This window comes from Rissa tridactyla, chromosome 4 (genome assembly GCF_028500815.1).
Source record: "Rissa tridactyla isolate bRisTri1 chromosome 4, bRisTri1.patW.cur.20221130, whole genome shotgun sequence".
NCBI lineage: Eukaryota > Metazoa > Chordata > Aves > Charadriiformes > Laridae > Rissa > Rissa tridactyla.
In genome coordinates, this window is record NC_071469.1 from 7,421,455 (window position 1) to 7,444,291 (window position 22,837).

The 22,837-nt window shown below is 43.3% G+C and overlaps 1 protein-coding gene across 1 annotated transcript; it reads right to left on the reverse strand.

Annotated features, from left to right (window-relative positions):
* Positions 1-3,531: 3,531 nt before the first annotated feature.
* On the reverse strand, positions 3,532-22,837 carry BDNF (brain derived neurotrophic factor). The gene is made up of 2 exons (XM_054199572.1): positions 22,712-22,837; positions 3,532-4,529 (listed from the first exon to the last, which is right to left on the reverse strand). The coding sequence occupies exon 2, from the start codon at positions 4,506-4,508 to the stop codon at positions 3,768-3,770; it is 741 nt and encodes a 246-aa protein (XP_054055547.1). The 5' UTR covers positions 4,509-4,529; positions 22,712-22,837; the 3' UTR covers positions 3,532-3,767.

Here is a 22,837-nt window from a genome sequence, read left to right on the forward strand (position 1 = left end):
TATAAATATCCAAGACGCCATTTAAAAATCAGGTACCTGACTGGGCTGTAGCTATTGAGTTTATGTCTCACTTATCCCTCAGGAACTAAGGTCGGTAACCCCCCCCCCCCACTTCCATTACGCTCGTTATTTTACAGCAGAACAAAAGCATGTATCTGTGTCATTCACGGGTTTCTAGTCTCACGAGGCACTTATGCGCGAGAATTAAATGGAAATACATCATTCTGCGAGTATCCCCAACTTTTATGGAAAGTAAATTCTTGCCACCCCTCCCCTCCCAACGCTAACTGTCCGGCTATGAAACAGGGGGCTACCTGCCCTCCGAGTGAGATTTTATTGCTAAAATAAAGTAAAAATTGTTTTAAAACAAAGAACACACATCTTTATAGTAAAACTCAAGTTTGTTTTACAATTAGAGAAAAGAGTCACATGGTCCCCCAAAAAACCCCAAGTTTTTTATATATATATATATATTTTGAAAATATATTTAAAAACATAAAAAACTCTATAGTTAAACATATATTATGTTAATCAGTACACTTAAATATAGCTTAATTATATTTACAATATGACGCAGTTGCTTTTAAATTTTAATGCCAATTTCAGTTTTTCCCAAAAAACATAAAATTATATAAATATACAATAAATATTTATGTTACACAAGGTGAATAAGAAGAGAACAAGGCCACAGACATTAACTTACAGTTGCAAGAGTCTTTACTTGAACACAGCACTAGGCCTGCTGACATGCATGATATACCTTTGTCACAGACAGACCACAGCAAGAGCTTAATTAAGTGACATGAAAGAAAACCAACTCCCCCCCCTCCCCCCCCCCCCCGCCCCCCCCGATCTCTGTTTTAATTGAAACCGATAAGCCTGTGCTCCTGGCTGTACGAGGTGAGGCAGGTGAGAGCCGTGGGACTGCGGTTTAATTGCCGGTTTCACGTTGTATCGATAGGCACAGAACTGGCGCATTATGGGGAGCATCACTCCAGATGGAGTTCCAGGACACGGTTCTTCCCTTGGGAATCAGCTCCATCCCTTACTCCCCCCCCGCCGCCACAGTCTGCCCTTTACCCCTCTGACCTGCCAGCCCACTGGTTTAACGCCGCCACACCAGCGGCTCCTTTACCTATGCCAGGCGAGGGTTTCCGAGGTAAGGAAATAACCGTCGTTAACTTTGGGAAACGAGGAACTTTATTTCTAGCGTGATTTATGCATTAACACTTCTCTTTTGGAAATTCAATTTATTTGAACTGGGAATTATTTTGTTCCTGTATCTGAATTAGATTACTGTCACGTCCCAGCTATCAGTTCGTGTTTCCAGTCTAGATGAGTGATCTGTTTGTTATTCACTGCTTGGCGTAATCCTTTCCCCCTCCTAAGCAACCCGCCCTGGTTTTGAGTGGAGCCACCACCACACCGCCTCTCTGCTGTAGTTGAGGAATATTGCTGAGAAAAGCTCCCGAGCCAAGTTTGGGTTATTAAACGTAAAGAATTATAATACACATCCAGGTACTGGCCGCAGTGGAATGAAACTCTCCATCACACCAATATCTAATTTGCGTGCAGAACGCTTCAGTTGAAGTTTTGAGACATTTCAGTAATTTTTTTTTTTTCCATTTCCGATTTCTATGTGAGAGCCTGAATATCTGCAATTGATTGGGAAGGCGGAAGCTTGAAGTTCAGGTGGGTCACACAACCCTCTCTTCTGTGCAAAAGTGTCTCATTGTACAGCTGGGAAGGTTCTCCTTTGACAGTCAGTTATCCTGGGGAAGGGGAAGCCCTTCTACCCTACATAGAAGAAATCACTGATTTTGAATGTGTCTCTGTTCGCTTCCACCATACATTTCTACTAGTCATGACACAAATTCAGTGTTAAATCTGCTCTTCAAAGAGAATTATCATGGGGGATCATATTTCAAACAAGCTTTGCCCAATCCAGGTTTTTAATTAACTTCAACAGCAAGGCAGACTAATGCAGATTCTGCAGCACTCAGGAGTAGTTACATTTTGCAGTATTTTCCTCTTCGTTCAGCTACTTTTCTTCCTCTCCAGGAATTACAAATATAGCATCTGCCTTCAGTGAGCTCACTAATGAGCTATTTCTGCCTCTCTGCCCACTGTAGTCAGTGCAAGTGCTACGCACAGCGCTCAGGCTTACAACCTGCCTTTTTAGAAATAACTTCTGTCGGGAGAGTTAGAGGGGTAGCACAGGGCTAAATACATCTATCGGAACCTCAGCAAGGCTAAGCCAGCTACTCCAGCACTTGTTCTACACTTCAAGGGTATTTTTTTTTTTTTTGCCAGTATTTGTTTCATAAAATAAAGCTGACAGCAGAGGTAGAGCCACATGGACATAGATGCTAATTGCTTTCAGGTAGAGGCAGGGCATCCTTCTGCCTCCTTCCCCAGCGATGGCGCAGGGCTCCCGGGGGCAGGGATGCCGCCGCGGTTTGCCCACCACACTTTGCAGGCCTGGGGCTGCCAGACGTGCTCTGGAGGGCACAGGCATCAGGGTACAAGGCAAAGCTCTTACTCTCTCTCTCACGCTGCACAGGACCACGTTCAGTGCCGACTATGATTTGGATAGTCTCCGTCAACCCAAAACACTGCTATCTGTCCCTGAACTGGCTGAGCTACCCGGGCCCATGACAAACCTGATTGCAGACCCACTAGCATCTTTCCAGACACTTTTTCTAGTGACATTCCTGTTGTGCTTCACCAAGACATTTTTCCAAGCACAGTGTCTTTTATTACATTAAAATCATCGCTCTCAACACTCTATAGAATATTTTCTATATGACAAGCTACAGTTGTATGGTAAGTGAAACACTTCAAAGATCACAACCAACAGCCTTCCAGAGGGAGGAAAGGGAAAATAAAACCCCAAACACAAACAAACATGGTATAAGCAAATGCAGGTCTCAAAAGACAGCAAATAAAAAAATAATAATAATAAAAAAAAAATAACACAAAAGAGCATGTTGCCATACAGTTAAATAAGTGCTGTCTTTAAGCCTGAAGTTCAACAATGTGAAGTGGAACATCACCATTCTTTTTCAGTTGCCTCTTTTTTTTTTTATTATTTTTTTGTCAGTAGTTGGATTGCTATTGCAAACACCTTCACAACATACAAAAAAACAAATTTGTTTTTAATCCAGAATAAGGTAATGATTTTTTTTTTTCTTTTTCAATCTGATGGGAGTTCAAAAGTAAAAGAGAAACAGTAAAACTATGACAACAGCACCTTGACATTGTTTTAATTCCAACGCTATCAGAAGTTAAAAGCAGTAAACAGATATAATACTAACAGGAATAAAGATACTTACTGTCTAAAATGTAAACGGAATGTTTTGGTTCAATTTATTTTTCTGAAAGAGGACAGTTTATCATCAATTCACAATTGAAGCAGCATGCAATTTTATTCTTTTTTTTTTTTTAAACTTTTTATATTTTCAATTCTTGGCAACGGCGACAAACCACAATGTTATCGAGGAATGTAATGCAGACTTTTTTGTTTGCTTGTTTTTCTTTTTTTTTTTTTCCCTTTTTTTTTTTTTTTAAACTTGTGCGCAAATGACTTTTTGTTCCCCTTCAGGTCATGGATATGTTCAATAAATAGATTGTGGAACCACTGTACTGTATAAACTTCAGTTATACATGCAGTCCATAAAATTATTTTTTACTGAATAATTTACCCTGTTATGTATATATACAAATAGATAATCTTGTCTCAATATAATCTATGTAACACGAATCCACTATCTTCCCCTTTTAATGGTTAATGTACATACACAGGAAGTGTCTATCCTTATAAAGCGCCAGCCAACTCTCTTTTTACTATCCATGGTGAGAGCTCTCACGTAAGACTGGGTAGTTCGGCACTGGGAGTTCCAGTGCCTCTTGTCTATGCCCCTGCAGCCCTCCTTTGTGTACCCCTTGGGGTTGCATTTGGTCTCATAGAAGTATTGCTTCAGTTGGCCTTTGGGTACCGGGACTTTTTCCAGGACTGTGACAGTCGCCCCGGACATGTCCACTGCAGTCTTTTTCTCTGCCGCCGTCACCCACTCGCTTGTGCTGTCACATACGCTCAGTTCCCCGCGGCGAGCCGGGTCAGAGTGGCGCCGGACCCTCATGGACATGTTTGCAGCATCCAAGTAGTTTTTGTACTCCTCGAGGAGAAAGAGCAGTGGGGGTTCCAAAGGCACTTGACTGCTTAGCATGACTCGGGATGTGTACAAATCTGCATCCTTGTTTTCCTCGCTGGGCTGGATGTCCTGGTCCTCATCTAGAAGCTCCTCTATGACATGTTCAAAAGTGTCCGCCAGCGATGTCAGTCCTCTTGAACCAGCATTGGGCCCATTTAGGCTCTCAAGAGTCCCGTGGGTCCGAAGACCTGGGTAAGCCAAGCTGCCTTGTCCTCTCACACTAGCTTCTTTCATCGGGGCAGCTTTCATGCAACTGAAGTATGAGATAACCATAGTAAGGAAAAGGATGGTCATCACTCTTCTCACTTGGTGGAACTGTTAAGGACAAGAACAAGAAAAAAAAATTAATTTAAAAGGGATGGAGTAATAAAAATTCACCTGAGTTGTCATGAGACATTATGCGTTTTCTGCACAGATCCGTTGCATGCCGCCGCAACTCATTACCAGCGATAAAGCATACTCTTGTACAAGGGTGTTCTTTGATTTAGAGTTCCAGATAAAGCATATGCCAAAGCTTAGGCAACATTGATACCAGCAAGTCCGAGTTCTTACATGCCAAAGTCTTTCCGTAGTATTAGATTAGATACTATACAGCCCCCTTATTTATTCACTGATTACCTATTTCAAGTAACAACAAAAGCAAAACTGCTGTTTAGCAATGCAACATGCAGCAGTAAGAGACAACTTTGCAAGCGTGAAAGGCAAGACTTCCATTTCAAGTACAAATGCAAATATTTGATTTTTAAGATCTCTCTATGCCAAAAATAGTTCATCGTTCTATCCACAAAAAACTAAACAGCACCAGGATAAATTGCATCTGTATTTTGAAAGCAACCTTCAAAACACAGGAAGAGGCCATACAAATTCTGAGGTCTCAGCAGGTCAATTCCTCATCTAAAAGTAGAAGGTATGTACGCATAAATATAGAACAAGAAAACGATCCAGGCCATTATACTAAATTTGAGCTGGACAGATTGCTTTGCATCATGTGAATGCCATGGATGGGACCTGCTGGATTACAGAGTTGGTAAGGGCTATACCAAAACGACTGTACCATACCAGTACAATAGTACAACCTGCAACATACCAGTACCAGTCTTGTACCAAACTGTACCAGAACCACGGTACCATACTTTCCCAGAGCCCCATATTGCTTGTTCTCATGTGGGCAATGCACCTATTTAAACCCAGTTAGAGCCCAGAACCCAGCATGAAAACCAGCAGCACAACCAGCCCATGCGCCAACCTGAAACACGGTGTTTTGCCCGTTTCTCTCACATTGTACCACAAGTTCTTGAGCATGTTATGGGCCATGCTTTGAGGCTTACTTATATGTACGCTTAGCTCTGTCCTCATTGAGCATGAAGGGGTAGCACAAGGAAAGGGTGCCGGTAAGAAAACTCCTCACCAGGCCTGGAATCAGCACAACTCGCTCCTATCAGCAATCCCAACAGCTTGGGCTTGTATGACTGCTCCTTCCCAAGCACTTTGCTGAGTCTCCATAGACTGTATGTTCCTCAGGGTAGAAATTGTTTCTTCCTCAAGTGCAGAGTACGCACTTTAGGTACTATTACAAGAACCCCCCAAATCCTGCAGTGACAGAGAGCTATGCTTTCTGTCTGATCCCAAGTGCTACTACAACATCCATCACATCCAGTTGTTATTTTTCCTCCTTCCGATCCCTGCTCTCACCAGTTCTGCTTGCTAGAAAGCAATGGCATCGTTCACATTTTTGAAGCAGCAGCTAATGCTTGTTTCAGAGCTTTTGAAGTTCATTCGGAAGTACCTCATACTTGGCAGCACACATTGGAGTAAATGCTATTTCTGTTTGCCAACAGGGTGCTATGTAAAAAGCCTTACTTCATCTCCTGCAAATATGCTGTGGGAAACTAGTACTCTTAAGACTCGAACATGGAAAAACAATCTATCATAAAACATACATAGAAAATGAAATATGTACTAGAAAGGCAGTGCCCAAAATGTAGGTCTCAAAGTTTACTTAATGAAGTTGAGGGGTGGGAAGTGTTTGGGTTTGTGTCCATGCCCCTCCACTAAACAAGATTTTGGCTAAGAATCCTCTCTATCCCAGCACAACTCTTCCTTCACCCCTCCATCTCTCTTCCTGTTTAAAAGTGTTATTGTGGCATAGATTTATTAAGATTAAACAAACCTGACATCTGTGACTCACAGGAACATAGTGTTTGCTCTAACGATGCAGAACATTAATATTTTGGAGATTTTTTCATCCTAGGATTTTTAAAACATTCTACAGGGAGTAACATCAGATTTCTTCCTCAAAGGGGAGGAAGAGAGACACTACAGAGATGATTTACAACACAAGGAAGAAGGTTATCAGTCTTCCTTTATCAAACAAGGAGAGACAAGACAAGAGGGAGAAGGAGTGGTTCGGCTAGCATACAAATGCACAGCCATTGGAACAGGCAACAAGATTAATAATATTCATACACTCCTCCTTCTGAGAATTGTTTTATATAAAACTTAAAAGGAAAAAAAAAAAAAAAACAACCCGAACACCCACATCACACTTTGTGACCACCAGAGCACTGAACAGAACACAGATCTTCTGGCTCCCAATCAAGTTCCTGTTATTTTTATTAGAGTAGTGCCCAGAGGTCCCAGCCAATATCTTGACTCTGGAGGACAAACTCTGTCTGAGCACGTAGTGCCCCAAAGGGCCTTCCAGTGCAACAGAGAGAAGACACGACACAACAGGCACCAAGACAAGCACAAAACAGAGAAGCAGAAGCTTGCACCCATCAGCTAAGTGCACCAGTTGGAGGCTAAACATTTGCTTTTCAAGTTAGGTAGGTGAACAAAGGATGGAAGGATTCGGGAACAGGCCACATCCTTCACTATTGTCACTGGGCTGCTTACTACTTGTGCTAGCAATGAACTTGGAGGGATGTGAAATGAATACAATAGTGGCTGTGCAACTTGGTTTGCATGGAGATTTTTCTTACAAGGAAAATGACAGAGGATAGAGAGGTGCAGAGAAACCACACCAATTGACTTCAATAAGCCCTTAGCATCCTCTGCCAATAGCTGGTTGGTCACCAGATCTAACAGTACTTTATATCTCATGTTAAATTAATCCTTCCTTAATCAATTTTGCCTTCCATTTAGGAAGGAAACTGCTGTCAAGCTTGATCAATTTACATCCCATCTGATGACATACAACCACCGCTATTTCCTGGGGTAGCAAGAAACAGTGTACAACTAGGCTCTGAAAGCCAACAACTTTAAGACAGCCGTTATACATATAACATACTGATAATACACAAGAAAATGTGTCCCCCTAAAAGCCACCCCTTTTCCTCAGGTTTATAACAGTAGAAGAGTATGTCACAGTAAGCTTTAGCAGCACAGACACATGGAATATTCCTAGAAAGCACAGATCAAATATCTACTTTTTTGTAAATGAGTCCCAGACTAAGCCAAACTGTGCAAGCAGGATGTGAAGAGATTCTTCTCTCTATCTTGACAGAGACTTGAGCAATATACACAGGCCTTGTCTTTGGCAGCAAAATGATATCAAGTGATTTAATATGAGGAAGTAATCTTTTAACACCTAGGAAATATCTTCATTTTAGAGGCCATAGCAATTTCTAATAGCAGCTGCTCAAAATTGACTAGCTTAATACAGTACAGCAGAGTAAGATCTAAATCTCACTCCACGGGTAGAAACACACAACCTTTCAGCTACTTTTGAACTGACTCATGAATGCACGGTTCATCTCTTACTTAGTGAGGCAGGACTAATATCCCAACGCAGCACCAAAAAGGTCACTGGAAACACTTTGGATGGCAGCTTCCAGTCCTATTCCTCTGCTCCCCAACTATCAAACCTCCATTATGTTGCAAGGATTAAAGATACTGCCTGTCCTGTTACAATAAGTGCCTTGTAAACACCAAACACTAACAGATTACGCACACCCTTCTGATTATGAGGAAGTCACCATGTCACCCCATGTGGAAGCAGAACCGGGGTTACAGGGAAAAAGCTGTTATGTTCCTGGTTTCCCAGTATGCTACTGCTGAGCAAGGTACTGCCCCTTTCCATGCTGGGCTCACCCACCACTATGAGGCCTTGCCTGGAGATGGCCCAGCACTTCTGCGTGCACCCACGCCTGATGCTACCCTGGCAGACTGAGCAACTATTGCCCATGGAGGCTCACCACGCTGAGTATTTCTCAACTGGAGCAACCTGACTCCGAGGACATCAATACAACTGAATGCCAGGCAAGATAGAGTAGCCCCAGCCACTTTTAGACACACATGCGACTAGAAAAATACAAAATAAAAATCACTGATGATACAGCCTCTGTAGTCCTATCACACATCCATCCCCTCCCTTCTCAGCTGTAGGAGGTTCAGGTCTCTATTTCCCACCTTCCAGGAATGCCAACTAAAGGCTGCAGCTTTTGCACTCGTCCTGTTCAGCTATGTCACTAGGCATAAAAGATCAAAGACCTCTCTAGACAAGGGAATCTTCACTCAACTGCTGTCCCATAGACTGTTGTATACACCTGCTAACTCGTATAAAATAGATATAAGCTATTTAAAGTTGATGTATGCTAGCCTCCTTGAGACCTAGCCTTAAGCTACTCTCTCAGGTCACACAAGATGTCTCTGTCAGAAATAACACTTGAGACTGGTTTCCTGAACGACATCCATTCTCATGGCTGCAAGAACATCCTTCCTTCTCTCATGCAGCATAGCAAAGCTGAAGCAATGAAAAGAGGTCGCCCACCATGGACCAGATCTCAGGAAGATGTGACCTAGTTTGTACTTCAATAAAGTCCACACAATTACAGCTAGAATAAGGGCACATAATTGTGGCAGTCATCTCCACTAATGGGAAGGAGGCTCGTTAAATGAAGGTCATGTCAATTATCTACAGCTAGTTTACATATGCAGTCAATTACCTAGCTGTACTATTTATTTCAGTATTTGTCTTTAATGAGGATTCACCAGTTAATTGTTTTATTTCATTATTTTAAGCAGAAATCTAGCAGCTTAACAGGTCGTATTTCCAGCAGAGAGACCTGAGGAACAGCTGTGAACATGTACTTGCTTTTCTGCATCCTGATATGTGCTATGAAAGTTGAAATAACTTTCAGTAGTGAATAGATTCATAATGCTTTAATCTCCAGAAAGGAGTGTGCAGTGGAAGATAAAATTAGCAGCAAGAAGACATTCATTTTCTGCCTTGCCATTTTCTAAGACCTTTATACAAAAGTTCAATTTACTAAATACTACTGAATGGCACAGGCATGAGTTCCTGCTCTACGCATCATTACCGGAGTGTGTGAACAGATACCAAAATGGGATGCATGTCAGCACATGATTTGCAAAGACTAAATGTACTGAGAACAAATAGTATTAACCTTTAACACATGCATAACTGGATGTCTGACGCAGTCTGGTTATCCTTGCGGCTATTTATGCAAACTATATAATTACTTTTTATTACTGAAAATAAAGCGCCCGCCCCCCCCAATACATCCACATGCACACCCACACCCAATTTGTATTCTTGTAAGTTGGTTCTTCATGTCAGGAAGAAGAAACCCATTTTATTTTTATTCTCTCATGTTGGTTTTCCCTTAGGTAATAAAATCTACTTAGCCATAATGCCAGAGATGGCAGAGACGAAGAACCATTTTGAAGACTAAGATAAATTGCAAGCAAATTTACAAGCAGTTTGTAAACTACAACTTTTAACATAAGGAATTTTCTTTCATCTTATGCTGCTAAATATTGCCTATGGTACAGCTGCTGACAGCAAAGAAGCTCCAGCAATGCCTACACTGGCTCTGAAGAAGTATGCATCTGTTTAAAACACTACAAGGAGTTTTTGTGAGATTCCAAGGTTTTATCAGACTCCCTCCCCAACGCATACAAAACCCACAACTTCTCCTGTCAACCAGAGGTGGGAGAGAACTCAAAGAAAATAATGGCAAAATAATAATGCTATGATATTACACCCCCGATCTTTCAGAGTTACGTATTAGAGTTTCCTGCAAACTTTCATCATATTTTTCTGAACACTCAAACAGCCCCACAAAGGGCACGCTTGCTTCAAAGCTCTGAGAAAGAGAATTCAGCTGCTCTAATGGGCACAGACCAGACAGTCTCCTCATTACAAGCACGCTTCTACTTAAATTGGCCAAGTGCAGGACTATGAGGAGTTCCCAGTAGGATTTCTGTTGGATGGATCTCAGACCCATTCTACCCATACCAGGAAACAGGCAGGATGAGTTCTGGCAGTATGCACAAGTGAAGGAATAGCAGGCCAGACTCACAGATGGTATCAGAGCTTTCAGAGAGAAAACACCCATGGAAGAGAACAGATGTGCACTATTTTTATACTTTTACAATGGGAACCGATTGTTGAGCCAGTGACACACATACTGCCTTCCCAGCTGTTTGTACAGCATCCTGCACACGGGGCACTCAAACTGCACGGGGATTGGTGATCCCTACTGTAAACAAAGAAACTCAGCTCCAAAAGGGTACTTGTGTGGATGCCACTATACATATCAAACACAATATGCTTTACTAAAACATTTTTCACCAAAATTTCATGTTGAAATACCAAGGTATGCAGTGAAAGTCCCCCTCAAAGAAAAGTGCTACCAGCAGGTTTATTTTTGCTCCTCAGCAGTATCACGGGTAGGGTAACATGCCATACTCCCACTGGCATGCCAGAAATACTGTACAGTAGGGACATGGCTTCCAAACCTAAAACCTAAGCATTAGCAAATTCCGATTTTAAAGTTGACTTAAGGTTTAGAAAACTACCTTAACCTGTTTTAGAGTATTTGTCAAGATACATTCATGCCATTACTGTGTTCACTCAGAAGTAACATTATTCAACCTCTGTGAAAGGAAAGTTCACCTACAGAATAGGCTACCTAACCCCCCCCCTCCCCTGCCCCGCAAAAAAAAAACCCCAACAAGAAAAACAACCACAAAACCATTCCATGAAATAATTACTCCGTGCCAAGATACTATCTGGTTCCTCCATGGGAGCAGATAATTACAGTTCTCCGAAATCATTTGCTTCGATAGCCACTAGAGCTTTATATAATGCTAATTCAACCTGTGCGCAGAAGGTTAGGGCAGAACCTCAGACCTTTGAGCAGCATCTGTGGTTTGTCTTCCATTTCGTTACGGCTCTTTGGTATGAAATACTGCACTGAATCGTCACAGGACTAAGCTATCCTGCCAAGTACACACATGAAGCTCCCACTGAAGTCAAGGATAATTGGCACCCGAGAGCAGGAACAGAATGGAGCACGTTGCGTGCAAACTTGCGTGAGTTGGATCCCTTGTACTGTGACATGTGTCCAGCAGCCCTGGAACAACCCAGAAGCTGCTGTACCAGTTGAGCTTGGATCTTACGAGTGCCTATAAACTATTGAACAGCATGTAAAACATCCCACGCACCCATCAGTTCTGCTGCAAGTGGCAAGCTTCCTAGGACCTATAGAACATTATGCACTCAACAGGAATGTAAGTGAAGCTTAGCCAAGGAAAATCAATGGTTAAAAAGCATAAGCATCAGATGGAGCAGTTACCCATAGTTTGGGCAGGCAGTGCTTTCTCCAGGGTAAGGGAGGAGGGCAAGGGCTATACCCATTTGTTGCAAGACTCTTACCTTTGCTGAGACCCTGCCTGTGTGTGGCATTGCTGTAAGAGAATACCTTGCTTTTAGCCATAGTCAGTCCTTGAAATGAAGCAGATCAGTACGTTGTGATGTGCGTGAACCAGAAACTGGAAATGCCTGTTGTCAGAGCCCTGACAGGTATTAACAATATGCCTGCATTTGCCAGTGGTGTTATCAGTCATCTTTTGGCTGCCCGCCCTCGTGTGCGGATTTCTCTCAACACATGCTCAGTCCAGCTGTTAGCACGGCATCTCCATGGAAATACTTCCCATAGACGGGGCAAGGGATAAAAGCTTATGCTCAGGTACCAGAGCAGCTTCTGGGAGTATTCAAGTTACATGGGAACAACCAGACCAGGAGCAGAAGTTTGTAACTTTGCAAAGCCACCTACATTAATGGAATAATGAGGAATTTCTATTTAAAAGGATGTACTCAGGAATCTAACCCACCTCACTGGGCAGCCAGCCCTGCACGTGTCCTGTTGTGACAACAGCTTTATCTTTGGAGATAACACTGTTGGAAAACTATGTTACTATGTTAACATAACTGTATTGGAAGCACTTTGGCCAGAAGTGTTCTTTCACCACTGATATTTTACTATGACAATACAGCACACCACAGATTTCAAAGCTTTAGTTTTTAGCTTTTTTTTCCCACCTTTAAGTGATTTCATGTTGAAACAAGACTTTTGCAATTGCTATGCCTGGTTCTCTATCCCTAATCTACCTTAAAAATTTGGGGACTAACTTCAACCAGACTCAGTTGAGGGACACAAGTTTGACAGACAACATTATTCCCGTGGTCATATGTTGTAACTGGCATGGCAAGGAGCCGAGAGCCACCCAAATAAGCTCCCCCTCCCCTTCACCCTTAGTCAGGCAAACACCAGTGTAGGGCTTACCCACTTACAACACTGTGTATTGTTGCTTTCATTTCACAAGCTCCATAGATGAAGAGGGTTTGGAATTACTAGAAGGGGTGAGGAGGTACATCTGGCAAAGACGCAAGTGTCTGAAAACAAGCTTCATTAGTTGTACTCCTCCAGGTACAAATGTTTAATGGAACATAAAGAAAAAGAAAAACCTGCTGGAAAAATTAATTTATCAGGTTCACACCTTCTCCTAGTTGTATAATGCTGCAAATTCTTTCACAGAGGAGTACTACACTGCTGTTCCTGTGAATTATATGGGCATTGGGTCCTTCTCCTCCACAATTAAAAACGTAGTTTACCTGGTTCATGACTTTTCATGCTTGCCACCAAATACAACTATAGATTATGGCATCATGGGAAATTATTTCCACAAAAACTGTTGAGGTTCATTGAAGCAGTACGTTCCAGTGGACCCCACTGTGGTGGACACAGTCACTACCTGGTGTAAACCTATAGAGCTCTGTTCATAGATTTATGCCAGCTCTGAAGGTGGCTCAGTATTTATGTGATCATAAAAATCAATTGGGGCCGACAACTAAACTATAGCTAATAGCTGTCTCGGAACAAAATGTGACAGGTTTCAGCAAAACAGCTTCCTCACGCTCAGACTCCTGAGCAATGTTTGACAATAATTACACTTTAAAGGGGAAGGAAAAAAAAGCTTTCTAGGTGTGCAGACTAGCTCCTCCCTTCCCCCCACTGATATAAGCACATAAATAGCCCAGACATGCCTATAAACAGAAGTATGCAAAATCCAGCCCAACACCACCTAACTTTCCTCCGCTCTGCACTTGCGTGTCTTGTTTCATGCACACACCCCTCTGCTGAAGAAAGTGGCTCCACTGCCAGCGTACTGCTCTCACTGTGAGAGCCCTTAAGCTCCAAAGGGTAGGTTTGTATATGGGATTTCAGTCATTAAATAAACACCTCTCCAGAAAAACCTTCAATACCTATCCCTTCACATAAGCAGATCCTACTGCCCTGCAGGGAAGGAGAGTCTCTTTCTCTTCAGATAGCTGGGGGTGGGAGGAGGAAAGAGAAAGTTAAAGCGAGAAACATTAAATTACCCAATTAGTCTGTTGAAAACAGACAAGTGTTCTCCCTCTCCCAAATCTCTGCACAACATGATAGATTATCTAGAAGTCACCATCCTATTCAAAATCAAAAGCAGGGCTGTCTTATTGGAGATAATTAGTAGTTCTGGAGAGGAAAAAAAAAAACCAAAACAAACCACTTAGAAACTGTAAAAACAGAGACCTGGTACTTATTCTGCTGTGACTCTCCACTTGTACAACATTTCTTGGAGAATACACTATCAAAGTTTGCAAAGTGCTTTGCAAACATTGAATCTCAACATCCTTAGGTGACGAGGAACCACATCAGAAATCCTGTTTTCCTTCTGGGTAGGCCAAAGCCCATAAAGACATTTAAACAATTTACCCCAGATTGCCCAGCAAGTCGCTGCAGAGCCAGAGGAGATGAGGGGAGCCCCTGCTCCCCACCCCTTGCTTCAGCCACTACACAAAGCGGCCTTAACCATGTCTATCATTCACGTATTTTGCAAATCTCTCTATGGTAACTTCGGTGTCTCACCCAGAAAGAGGCAGGGCAGCTGATTAAAACCTTAGGGGTATTACTTTGAATACATATGCTAGCTCACTTCCATCTGTGTCGTTAATTAGTTCCTGACTGTAGGTTAAATGTAGGGCATGTTGTCACGAGCCTAAGGTGGGGTGGCGGGACCTCCTGCTATTGCCATATGGCTTTTTGTTTCTTCCTTCATTCTTCAGCTTTTAGCCTCATGCTTCTAATTTGTGGGCTCAACCATTATATAACAAAGAACAACAAGAAAAGCAAAACTAGTGTTAAAATAGAAACATTCTCCACCATTAAAACCTCTAGGAGGTTTGATTTGAAATACAACACAACCTCCTGTCTCATCCAGAGGCTGCTTTTACCCACAGCAAATTTGCTATGAAATTCAGGAAAGACCTATTCCCATGGAGTACTACTACTGCACAAGTAGGTATTTACCAGCCCTATAAACCCAAAGCAGGCAGCTTGCCAGGGAACAAAGGTCAGCCTTAATTTGTATAAAATGGAGAAGAACAAGGGTATGCCTACTCGTAATATGGATGCTCAGACCTTACAGAGGATGAAGGACCATCCCCGTCAAAACAATGACCGAGGTCTGGTCATCTTTTTTCCCCTGATGCACCTCCACAGATGCATCTTTTTGCTGAAAATACAAATGGCTCAGCACTCTCTTCAACAAAACTACAGATCATGTTTTGAAGTATGCCTGAACATGACTAATTACAAGACATGCAGACTATCAGCAGTTCCCCTGCAGTCATTTTCTAGTGAGTACAACTTGAATACTAACAGGTCTGGTGGTGCTTTGCAACTGAAGACTTGCTCCAAAGTGTTTAATTTAGAGCAGACATGGAAGTTATTTATTGCATTTTCTAGCTCTCATTGCATAGCTGTCCTTCCATTAGCTAGAGGCAGGGGAAATGATTCTGGTATTTCCAAGCATAAGATTCTATAATTTTCGTAACAGTTACAGGAATCAGAGCAAGGAAAAAATACACAGTATCTGTGTTGAACAAAATTGATTAAGAACTAGGTGATATGACTTCATGCCTGAGGATTATGGAATTCAAGATGTTGCATCTAGGTTTGTCAAACTGGTAGACTTCTTTCGACGCATAGATATCTGAGTAGCTTCTTAGATCTTATTTCTGCTGAGTTTTTTGTTTGGGTTTTTTTTTTAATCAATGGAGACATGTGGAATTGACTCACTCATCCCTTTGCAACATCCTTGTTAATTGTGCGACTTTTGCAGTTACAATGGCAGAAAAGTTTTGCACTGGGGGCAGCAGAGATGAATCACTAGTGCAAAATAGAGAGAAAAGGACTTAAAATGAGTCTTCCAGGGCAGGCAGGTTTGTTCTTTATTTAAAATTCATATGCCAATCATTATCTTTTAAGGGGAAAACTCATTTTCAGACATTCTTTTGCTAGTCATTACACAAAATTTGTATTTCTGCGAGAAGATGTAAAGAAGCACTTGCTTATCCTCTCTTTGCACCATTTAAGTGGCAGCAACTTGCCAACGCCATACCAGTAAGTACCCTGCTGTTGTAATGAGACATGAAACATCCTTCTTTGCCTCTCATAAAATAAAAACAATCCTTCTTCACCAGTCTGCAGGACATTAGCTGCCAACAAAAAAAGAATAACCATGACATTGACATAAACTGTAATGTTTATATCTGGAAGAGCAAAAATGGAGAACTTCAGATGTGTTTATTTCTAGTTTTGGTTCAACCCATTATAAAGATAAAGGGCGGTCATGACATTCAGCAGCAAATTCATACTTCACCACAGTTTCCTGGCACGGGCTCTGGTTAAGTTACCCTTGCCAGCTTGAACTTGTTAGTGGCTTTGCTTCCCCCTTGGACTCACACTGGCTTTCAGTACAAATTCTATCAAATAGCATTTCTCTCTTGGCATTTACAGCTCAGTCAAACTGGATTATCAACTCAAAAGGAATGTAAATAGCAAGTGAAGATCCAAGTCTTAATGCAGGCAGCCAGCAGGCACAATTATCTAGAAATACCGCAAAACAAGTCCTGTCGCTCATCCCAAGAGTGTCCATACACTTCTGTAGTACGGTGACAGCTATGACTAAGGGGAGGTTGGTTTACTTACTAATCCAGCCCTTGAATAAAGTTTAGATTTCATTTCTTTTCATCTCAGTATATCAAGTATTAAATGCTCACCGAGAGCGCCATGGCCAGTGTAAAGAAGGGTAAACTAAACCATATGGATACTAAATGTTGAACCAAGCTCAAGTAAATGGCATAACAGACTAAGGAATCCAGAGATCATAACCTTTAATTCTTTGATCTAGAAAAAACTGCATTTCTCCAGGAGCTGTTATGTTTAAAGAAAGCAGTGTTTTGATCACATTAGATAAGGAAGAACATGCACTAGAATTGGCACAAGATTAACTCTCTTTTATAAGATATGTACTACAGGATTCTGGGGGGAGGAGGGGTGGGGGGGGTGAAAAAAAAAAAAAAAAGACTTTGTCCTGTTCTTACTGTTATAGCCTTAACTGCAGCAACACGCTCCAAGTCTTTTGCATGCTGAGTTAATAAAGAGCATATAACAGCATTTTGCTCAAGACTTCACCGAGTTCAATCCCTTTCCAGACTCCTCCTGCTACACTACATGCATGCAAGGGACCACAAGCCTACCTGTAGCCCAGTGCGCGTACTGGAAAGGCTGAGGTTGGATGTGAAACTGCAGGTGAATCAATGGTAGTTTTTCAAACACTAGTTTGGTACAACAGCTCTCTCATACAACCTATGGTATAACAAGTCTGCAGTTGCCTCCCGCCTTGAACAGCAAATGCTCCAGTATCACAGCTCCTCAGTTTTGCCCAGAAAAACTCTATTCCCTCAGAAGCTATACATTAAGCCCTTATCCTAATATGCTTTGCACTGACAGATTTAAATATTTTAAGAAATTATCAAAACCATAACCTGGAAAGATATGCAATACATGCCATCAACTAGTGGCTTGCGTTTTCAAGGTTCTGTGAGATGTAAACTCCCACTGAGGTTTAGTTGTGTTGCGTTTCTTTTTCCACTGGGCACTTGATAGCCATAAGCTAGTAGTTATTATAAAAGCCCCCAAAATGTACTGTGTCTGTAAGAGTCAAACAGAAATAATTATACATGAAATTACGAGTTCAGTGGGTAAAAAAGGTACATTGTTTCTCTTTCTAAGTGGTTCCTCACAAATTAAATAGGCAACAGTGCTCATTCTTTTCTCCCAAAAGCAGAGAAAGAACCTGCTATGGCCAAAGACTGCTGTACAAAACAAAAATTAGAAGCTGTGAGCTCAAAACAAAACAGGAAACTACATCCTAAGAACCAAGGGGCAGATACAAACATACCCAGATTAACTTCAATACTGTATCCTGTTATATAGAGAAACCAAGCTAAAGGATACTGAGTCGATACATTAAGAAAATCAGGGGTTTTTTTTCTATTCCATGAAACAACTACTAAAGGACACCCCGTACCAAGCAGACTTCAGTGCCAGGGCGGGGGCACACACCCACGCCCAGCCCAACTCAAATCCTTAAGGGACTAGTTCTACATTGCACTTTTTTGGTGCAAGCTTTGGACACACTATCAAGTCTCACCAACAGCTGTAACAAGCCAGTATAAATTTGACTTGCAAATACTTCTTTAGGTATAGTCTAAAGTTCAGTCAGCAAACGATTTACTGAAAGTGATCCTTCTTGTTTACCTACTTGAGCCACACAAGGAAGACTGTATACAGATTAGATACCTGCATTGCTAGAACAGAATTTGCAGGTACCGCCTCAGTCACAGGGTTAAATAAAGCCCGCATGCATACACTAAATTTGCTGCTGCGAAGTAAGAACGATTGGGATTAGCAGCCTTGCTCATTTTAATTGTCCAGCCTCGCTTGCAAGAGCCAGCCACAGCGACGTGTTTGGTTCATGCATCTCTAGGTGGCGGTAGCTGCTCAGATTTTGAGATACCAAGAGATGCTTATCTCAAATTTAGCAACCAGTATTCCTCCCATCCTCCTAGAATTGCCTTTCCTAATTTGAAATGTGACCCCCCTCCCCCATTTCTTCATAATTTATAGTAGTCTGAAGCTGAGTCACAAGGATTTCTGCATTTTCCTAACCAAGTACACAAGAAAAGAGATGAACTGCCAAAGTACTGAGGTAATTTATAGCGTAAAGCATCGAGAGCTTCTAGTCGATCAAAGGACTCAGAGAAACAAACATAAGAACAATCATGCCTTCTGTTCTGTACAAATGCCATGGCCAGAAATAACTGTCCTAATTAACTGGTTTCAAAAAATGACTTCTCTGAAAGATACAATATTCTTACCCAGGACAGTATACAACTGCTACAACCTTATGGCAGCTGTCACTGGGGCATGAAAATTCACTAAATGAAGTTTCCTTTTGCTTCCTCTGGTTGTCCATAGTACTCATCTTCAGACAGCTGTAGCCATTTGTGATGCCTAAATTATGTTGTAATGGGACATTCTGCCACCACTAGTATCAGTGTTACTAAAGGATTACAATCACATCAAATCAGCATCATCCCAGCCAACCCTCTGTTCACAATTTATAAAGGGTAGAAATTGTGCCTGAGATGAGACTGTTGCCTGTTCAGTCAAGTTCATAGCATCTTCAGTATTTCAAACTGCTCCGTGTTGATGCTTACTGTTGGGTGTAACAGTTGAACTCTACCAGTCTATAACAGTTGCCTGATGATTAGGTCCTGAATGTTGGAGAAAAATATGAGCCTGACCCTACAGATCACCTACCTTTATGCATGTGACTGTTTGTCCTGTTGTACATGGACAACTCCTGCAAACAGCATTCCTCATTGCACTGCTCAGAGCCTAGAATTGTAAACAACGTGGCCATTGTACGATTGTATCCGAGGTCATGGGCTATAATATAACAGTTACCCTAACTCCCACGTGTATCTCCAAAATTAAAGCATTTTATTCTTCTGTTATTGTATATTCCAGTGTTTCCAAATCAAGCAGCATAAGGATTTATGTTGATAACAAGGAAGTTTCAGGTACCATGGCAGAGCTGCCTGTGTACACTGCGTAGTAAAAATCTGTTATTTACTATTTGTATTACAAGAGCACTGAGAATTCCTCATCAGGTACCAGGAATAGAAGGCAGACAAGACAATCTCTGCACCAAATAACTTACAGAAGAAGATAAGACTGAATAATAGGTATGGATAAGGAAGGGAAACAGTAAGATCCATGAGCTGACAGACAGGGAGCACAGCCTACCGGCCCCATCCCAGCTTGTGCATCAGGCAGCCTGCTCAGTACACACCTGTACTGCTTCCTCATGGCATACTGCAGGGAACAAAAGAGTTGTTACGCACAGCACTTTCCTAGCTGGAACTGAAGACAGTAGGTCTTCCTAGTGACGAACAGGAGTTACCACTTCATTTCGGCAATACACAAAAATAGCTTAGCTTCAGTGCTTTTAAAAGCTTCCTTTTAAAGGGTGTTCACAGCTAAGCGTTACCAAGAATGCCAGTGTATGAACCGATCTAAGAAATGATTGAGAGCTTCCTAATTAAGCAGCGTTCTAGCTATTTAGCAGCAACCAAGCACTCAAAACATATGCTTGAAAACAGGTCAAGACAAGTCAGCAATTAGCCTATTAAAAGCATATATCCTCTTCTAGTGGAGCCTCCACCAATTCACACAATGCCTTACATCAGATTGATAGTGTAGGCACAGGGCACATTCTTAGAACAACATTTCAGCCTTTTATACAAACCAGGAAGGCAGATATGGGAAATACTACTTTTTTTTTTTTTTTTATACGACCACACTTACTACACAATTCACTCAGAGTGAATTGTTTCTCCTCTTCATGCAGGCTTACCCATAGAAGGGATGAGAGGGTATCCTACTCACGAGTTTCTTGTGACCTGCTTTTATACCTGCACTCCAGCAGAGAACTATTACCTGAGCTAGACACGCATCTTCTTGTGTTTTTCCCACTGTAACAGCAGAGTAACAGTTGCAGAAAGTGCTACAGGTACTGCAAGGACTTTCAACTGCAGCTACTTTCAGCTCAGCACTGTCACTATATGCAAAGCTTTTAAGCAAAAGCACAGATCCTTTTTTCCACTATATTCTTTCACATTTTAATGAGTCTTTAAAATCCTTTGCATCTGTGCACTACGCTTCATAGTATTCCAGCATATTGTAGTACTCCTGTAGCACTACGCTACAACATAATGCCTTCGTGTTTAAAAGCATGCTGCTTGAAATTAAACTTTTTTCAGTTTAGCCTTACTCTCTCCAAGATAAAAGCCCTTCCCCATTTTCCTCCACTGTTATATCTGGATTATTCAGATAAAGTGTTCTTGATCCTTCTGACCCGGTTTACCCTGATTTCACAGCCATATAACAACAGGATCTACCCTGCAGCTCCGGAAAGCAGAGAGCACTGGCGACGTGAACAGAAGGCATGCTACTTACAAATGGGTTTTCCCAGCCGAGGTTCAGTGAAGCTGAACATTAAGTGATAGTACTACAGCAGAAAATTGTTGTGAATTACAGAGCCCTGTAGAAAGACTCCTGTATCTGGTAAATCGCCGAAATATCTACCAGCTCCTTCAAGGTATTTTAGAGTTGCAATGGAGCCATTGCTTTCCCCCCAAGACCCAGGTGAGGGGCAGCACCAGTCCTGGAGCAGGCAGGAGAACGTCACAGTTTTCCTTCTCCCTTTCCCTGGGTTTGTTTACACAGCCAGAGTCCTGCCGTTCCGCATGCAGGGAGCCGTAGCATCCCCCTGACAGCTGCCACCTCCTCTTGCATGCCAAACCCCGGGATTTGCAGTCAGGACAGAGCCAAGAGCATCCCCTCTGCCTACATTCTTCCATACCTAGACTACTCTGGGCCATCACCGGGGTTGAGTTTTCACCCAAGCGCTGGCAGGCAGCACTCCTCCTCCACCAGCAGAGCCACTGATTCCCACCAAGGTGCTACCCGACACAAACGAGCAGGATGATATGACAACCTTCTCCCTTGACGACAGCCCACCACGTGCAAGCAGGAGGAACCCACCACTTCTGCCACCCAGCAGCCACTCAAACTTAGTGACGCCAAAGCTGCTCCTGCCTGCGAGCGGGCGGCTCGCTGCCCGGCCCTCTGCTCCTATCTAAAGATGACCAAGGAAATTCAATTTATGTACTTATCACACTATGAATTAAAGATTACAGAAACACTTGCTGAGGGGAAAAAAAAAAGTTTCAGTGGGATAGATTCTTTGCATTCATTAGAACTGTGTTACTAGAAACATAAATAAGTAATGACTATTGATCTCGCAATAGTCATAACCTCGGAACAGCAAACTACAATAAACTGAAAGGGAAAGTACATATTTTAACCGTAATGTGCAAACCAAGATACCAATAGCACCTCTTAAAAAATAAAGAAGCAAAGCAAGCGTGGCCCACAGTTGTAACACCTTATGCTTTTCGTCCTATATAAAGGGGGAAAAAAAAGTCAGTGGGATAGCTCAAGGCTTCCAAAGTATTAAGTAAACCTTTGCCAACGACATTTACCGTCTAAGGCCAATTCCTTCCTGGCTGGAGGATGTTTTCCACACCAATATGAAACCAAACCCCGCGGGCAGGACCCAACCTCTCCCCTCACCCCCCACGGGAGACACCCCACCGAGCGCCGCTCCCGCCGCCCGCCTCAAGGCGGGACGACAAAACCCCCAACGCCACCGGAATCCCGCTGAGGGTGCCGGGGCGCCCTTCGCATCACAGCGACGCCGGCCCTCCGACAAGTGCACGGCTCTCCTCGGCCGGGCCGGGCCCGTCCCTCCCCGCTCCCCTCGTGAAGGAAGGGGCCGGGGGGCCGCCGCCCCGCCGCGCGCCCGCCGCCAGGGGGCGCCGCGCGCGGCCCAACGGCCGCCCCAACGGCCACGCAGGGCGCCGCCACGCGGCCAGCGCGCCCCGCGCCCGGCCCCGCCTCGCCCCGCACCGCCGCCGTCGGGGGAAGCGCCGGCGCCGCAGCCCAGCGGCCGCCCGGGCTCCCGCGCTCCCCACCTCACGCCTCCCGCCGCCGGCTCCCCAACAAAAGCCCCCGCCGGGCCGCCCGCCCCGCCGGGCACCGGTCGGACCGACAGGTGCGGGAACAAAGGGGCGCGGGGGGCTGCCCCAGCCCTCCCCTCCCCGCCCCGCCGCCGCTCCCCTTCCTGCTCCCCGCCCGGCCCCTCAAGTTTCCCGGCGGGGCGCCGCGTACCTCGTCGTCCACACAAAGCCTGTCCGGGTCCCCTCCGGGAAGTCACATCCTCTCCCGGGCGCCCAGTCCCACCGGCCGCCTCCCGCCGCCCCAGCAACACAGGCGGCGGCTCAAGTGTCTCATCAA

Coding starts and splice junctions, on each gene's coding strand:
- BDNF (XM_054199572.1), bottom strand. CDS start 4,508: ATGACCATCCTTTTCCTTACTATGGTTATCTCATACTTCAGTTGCATG.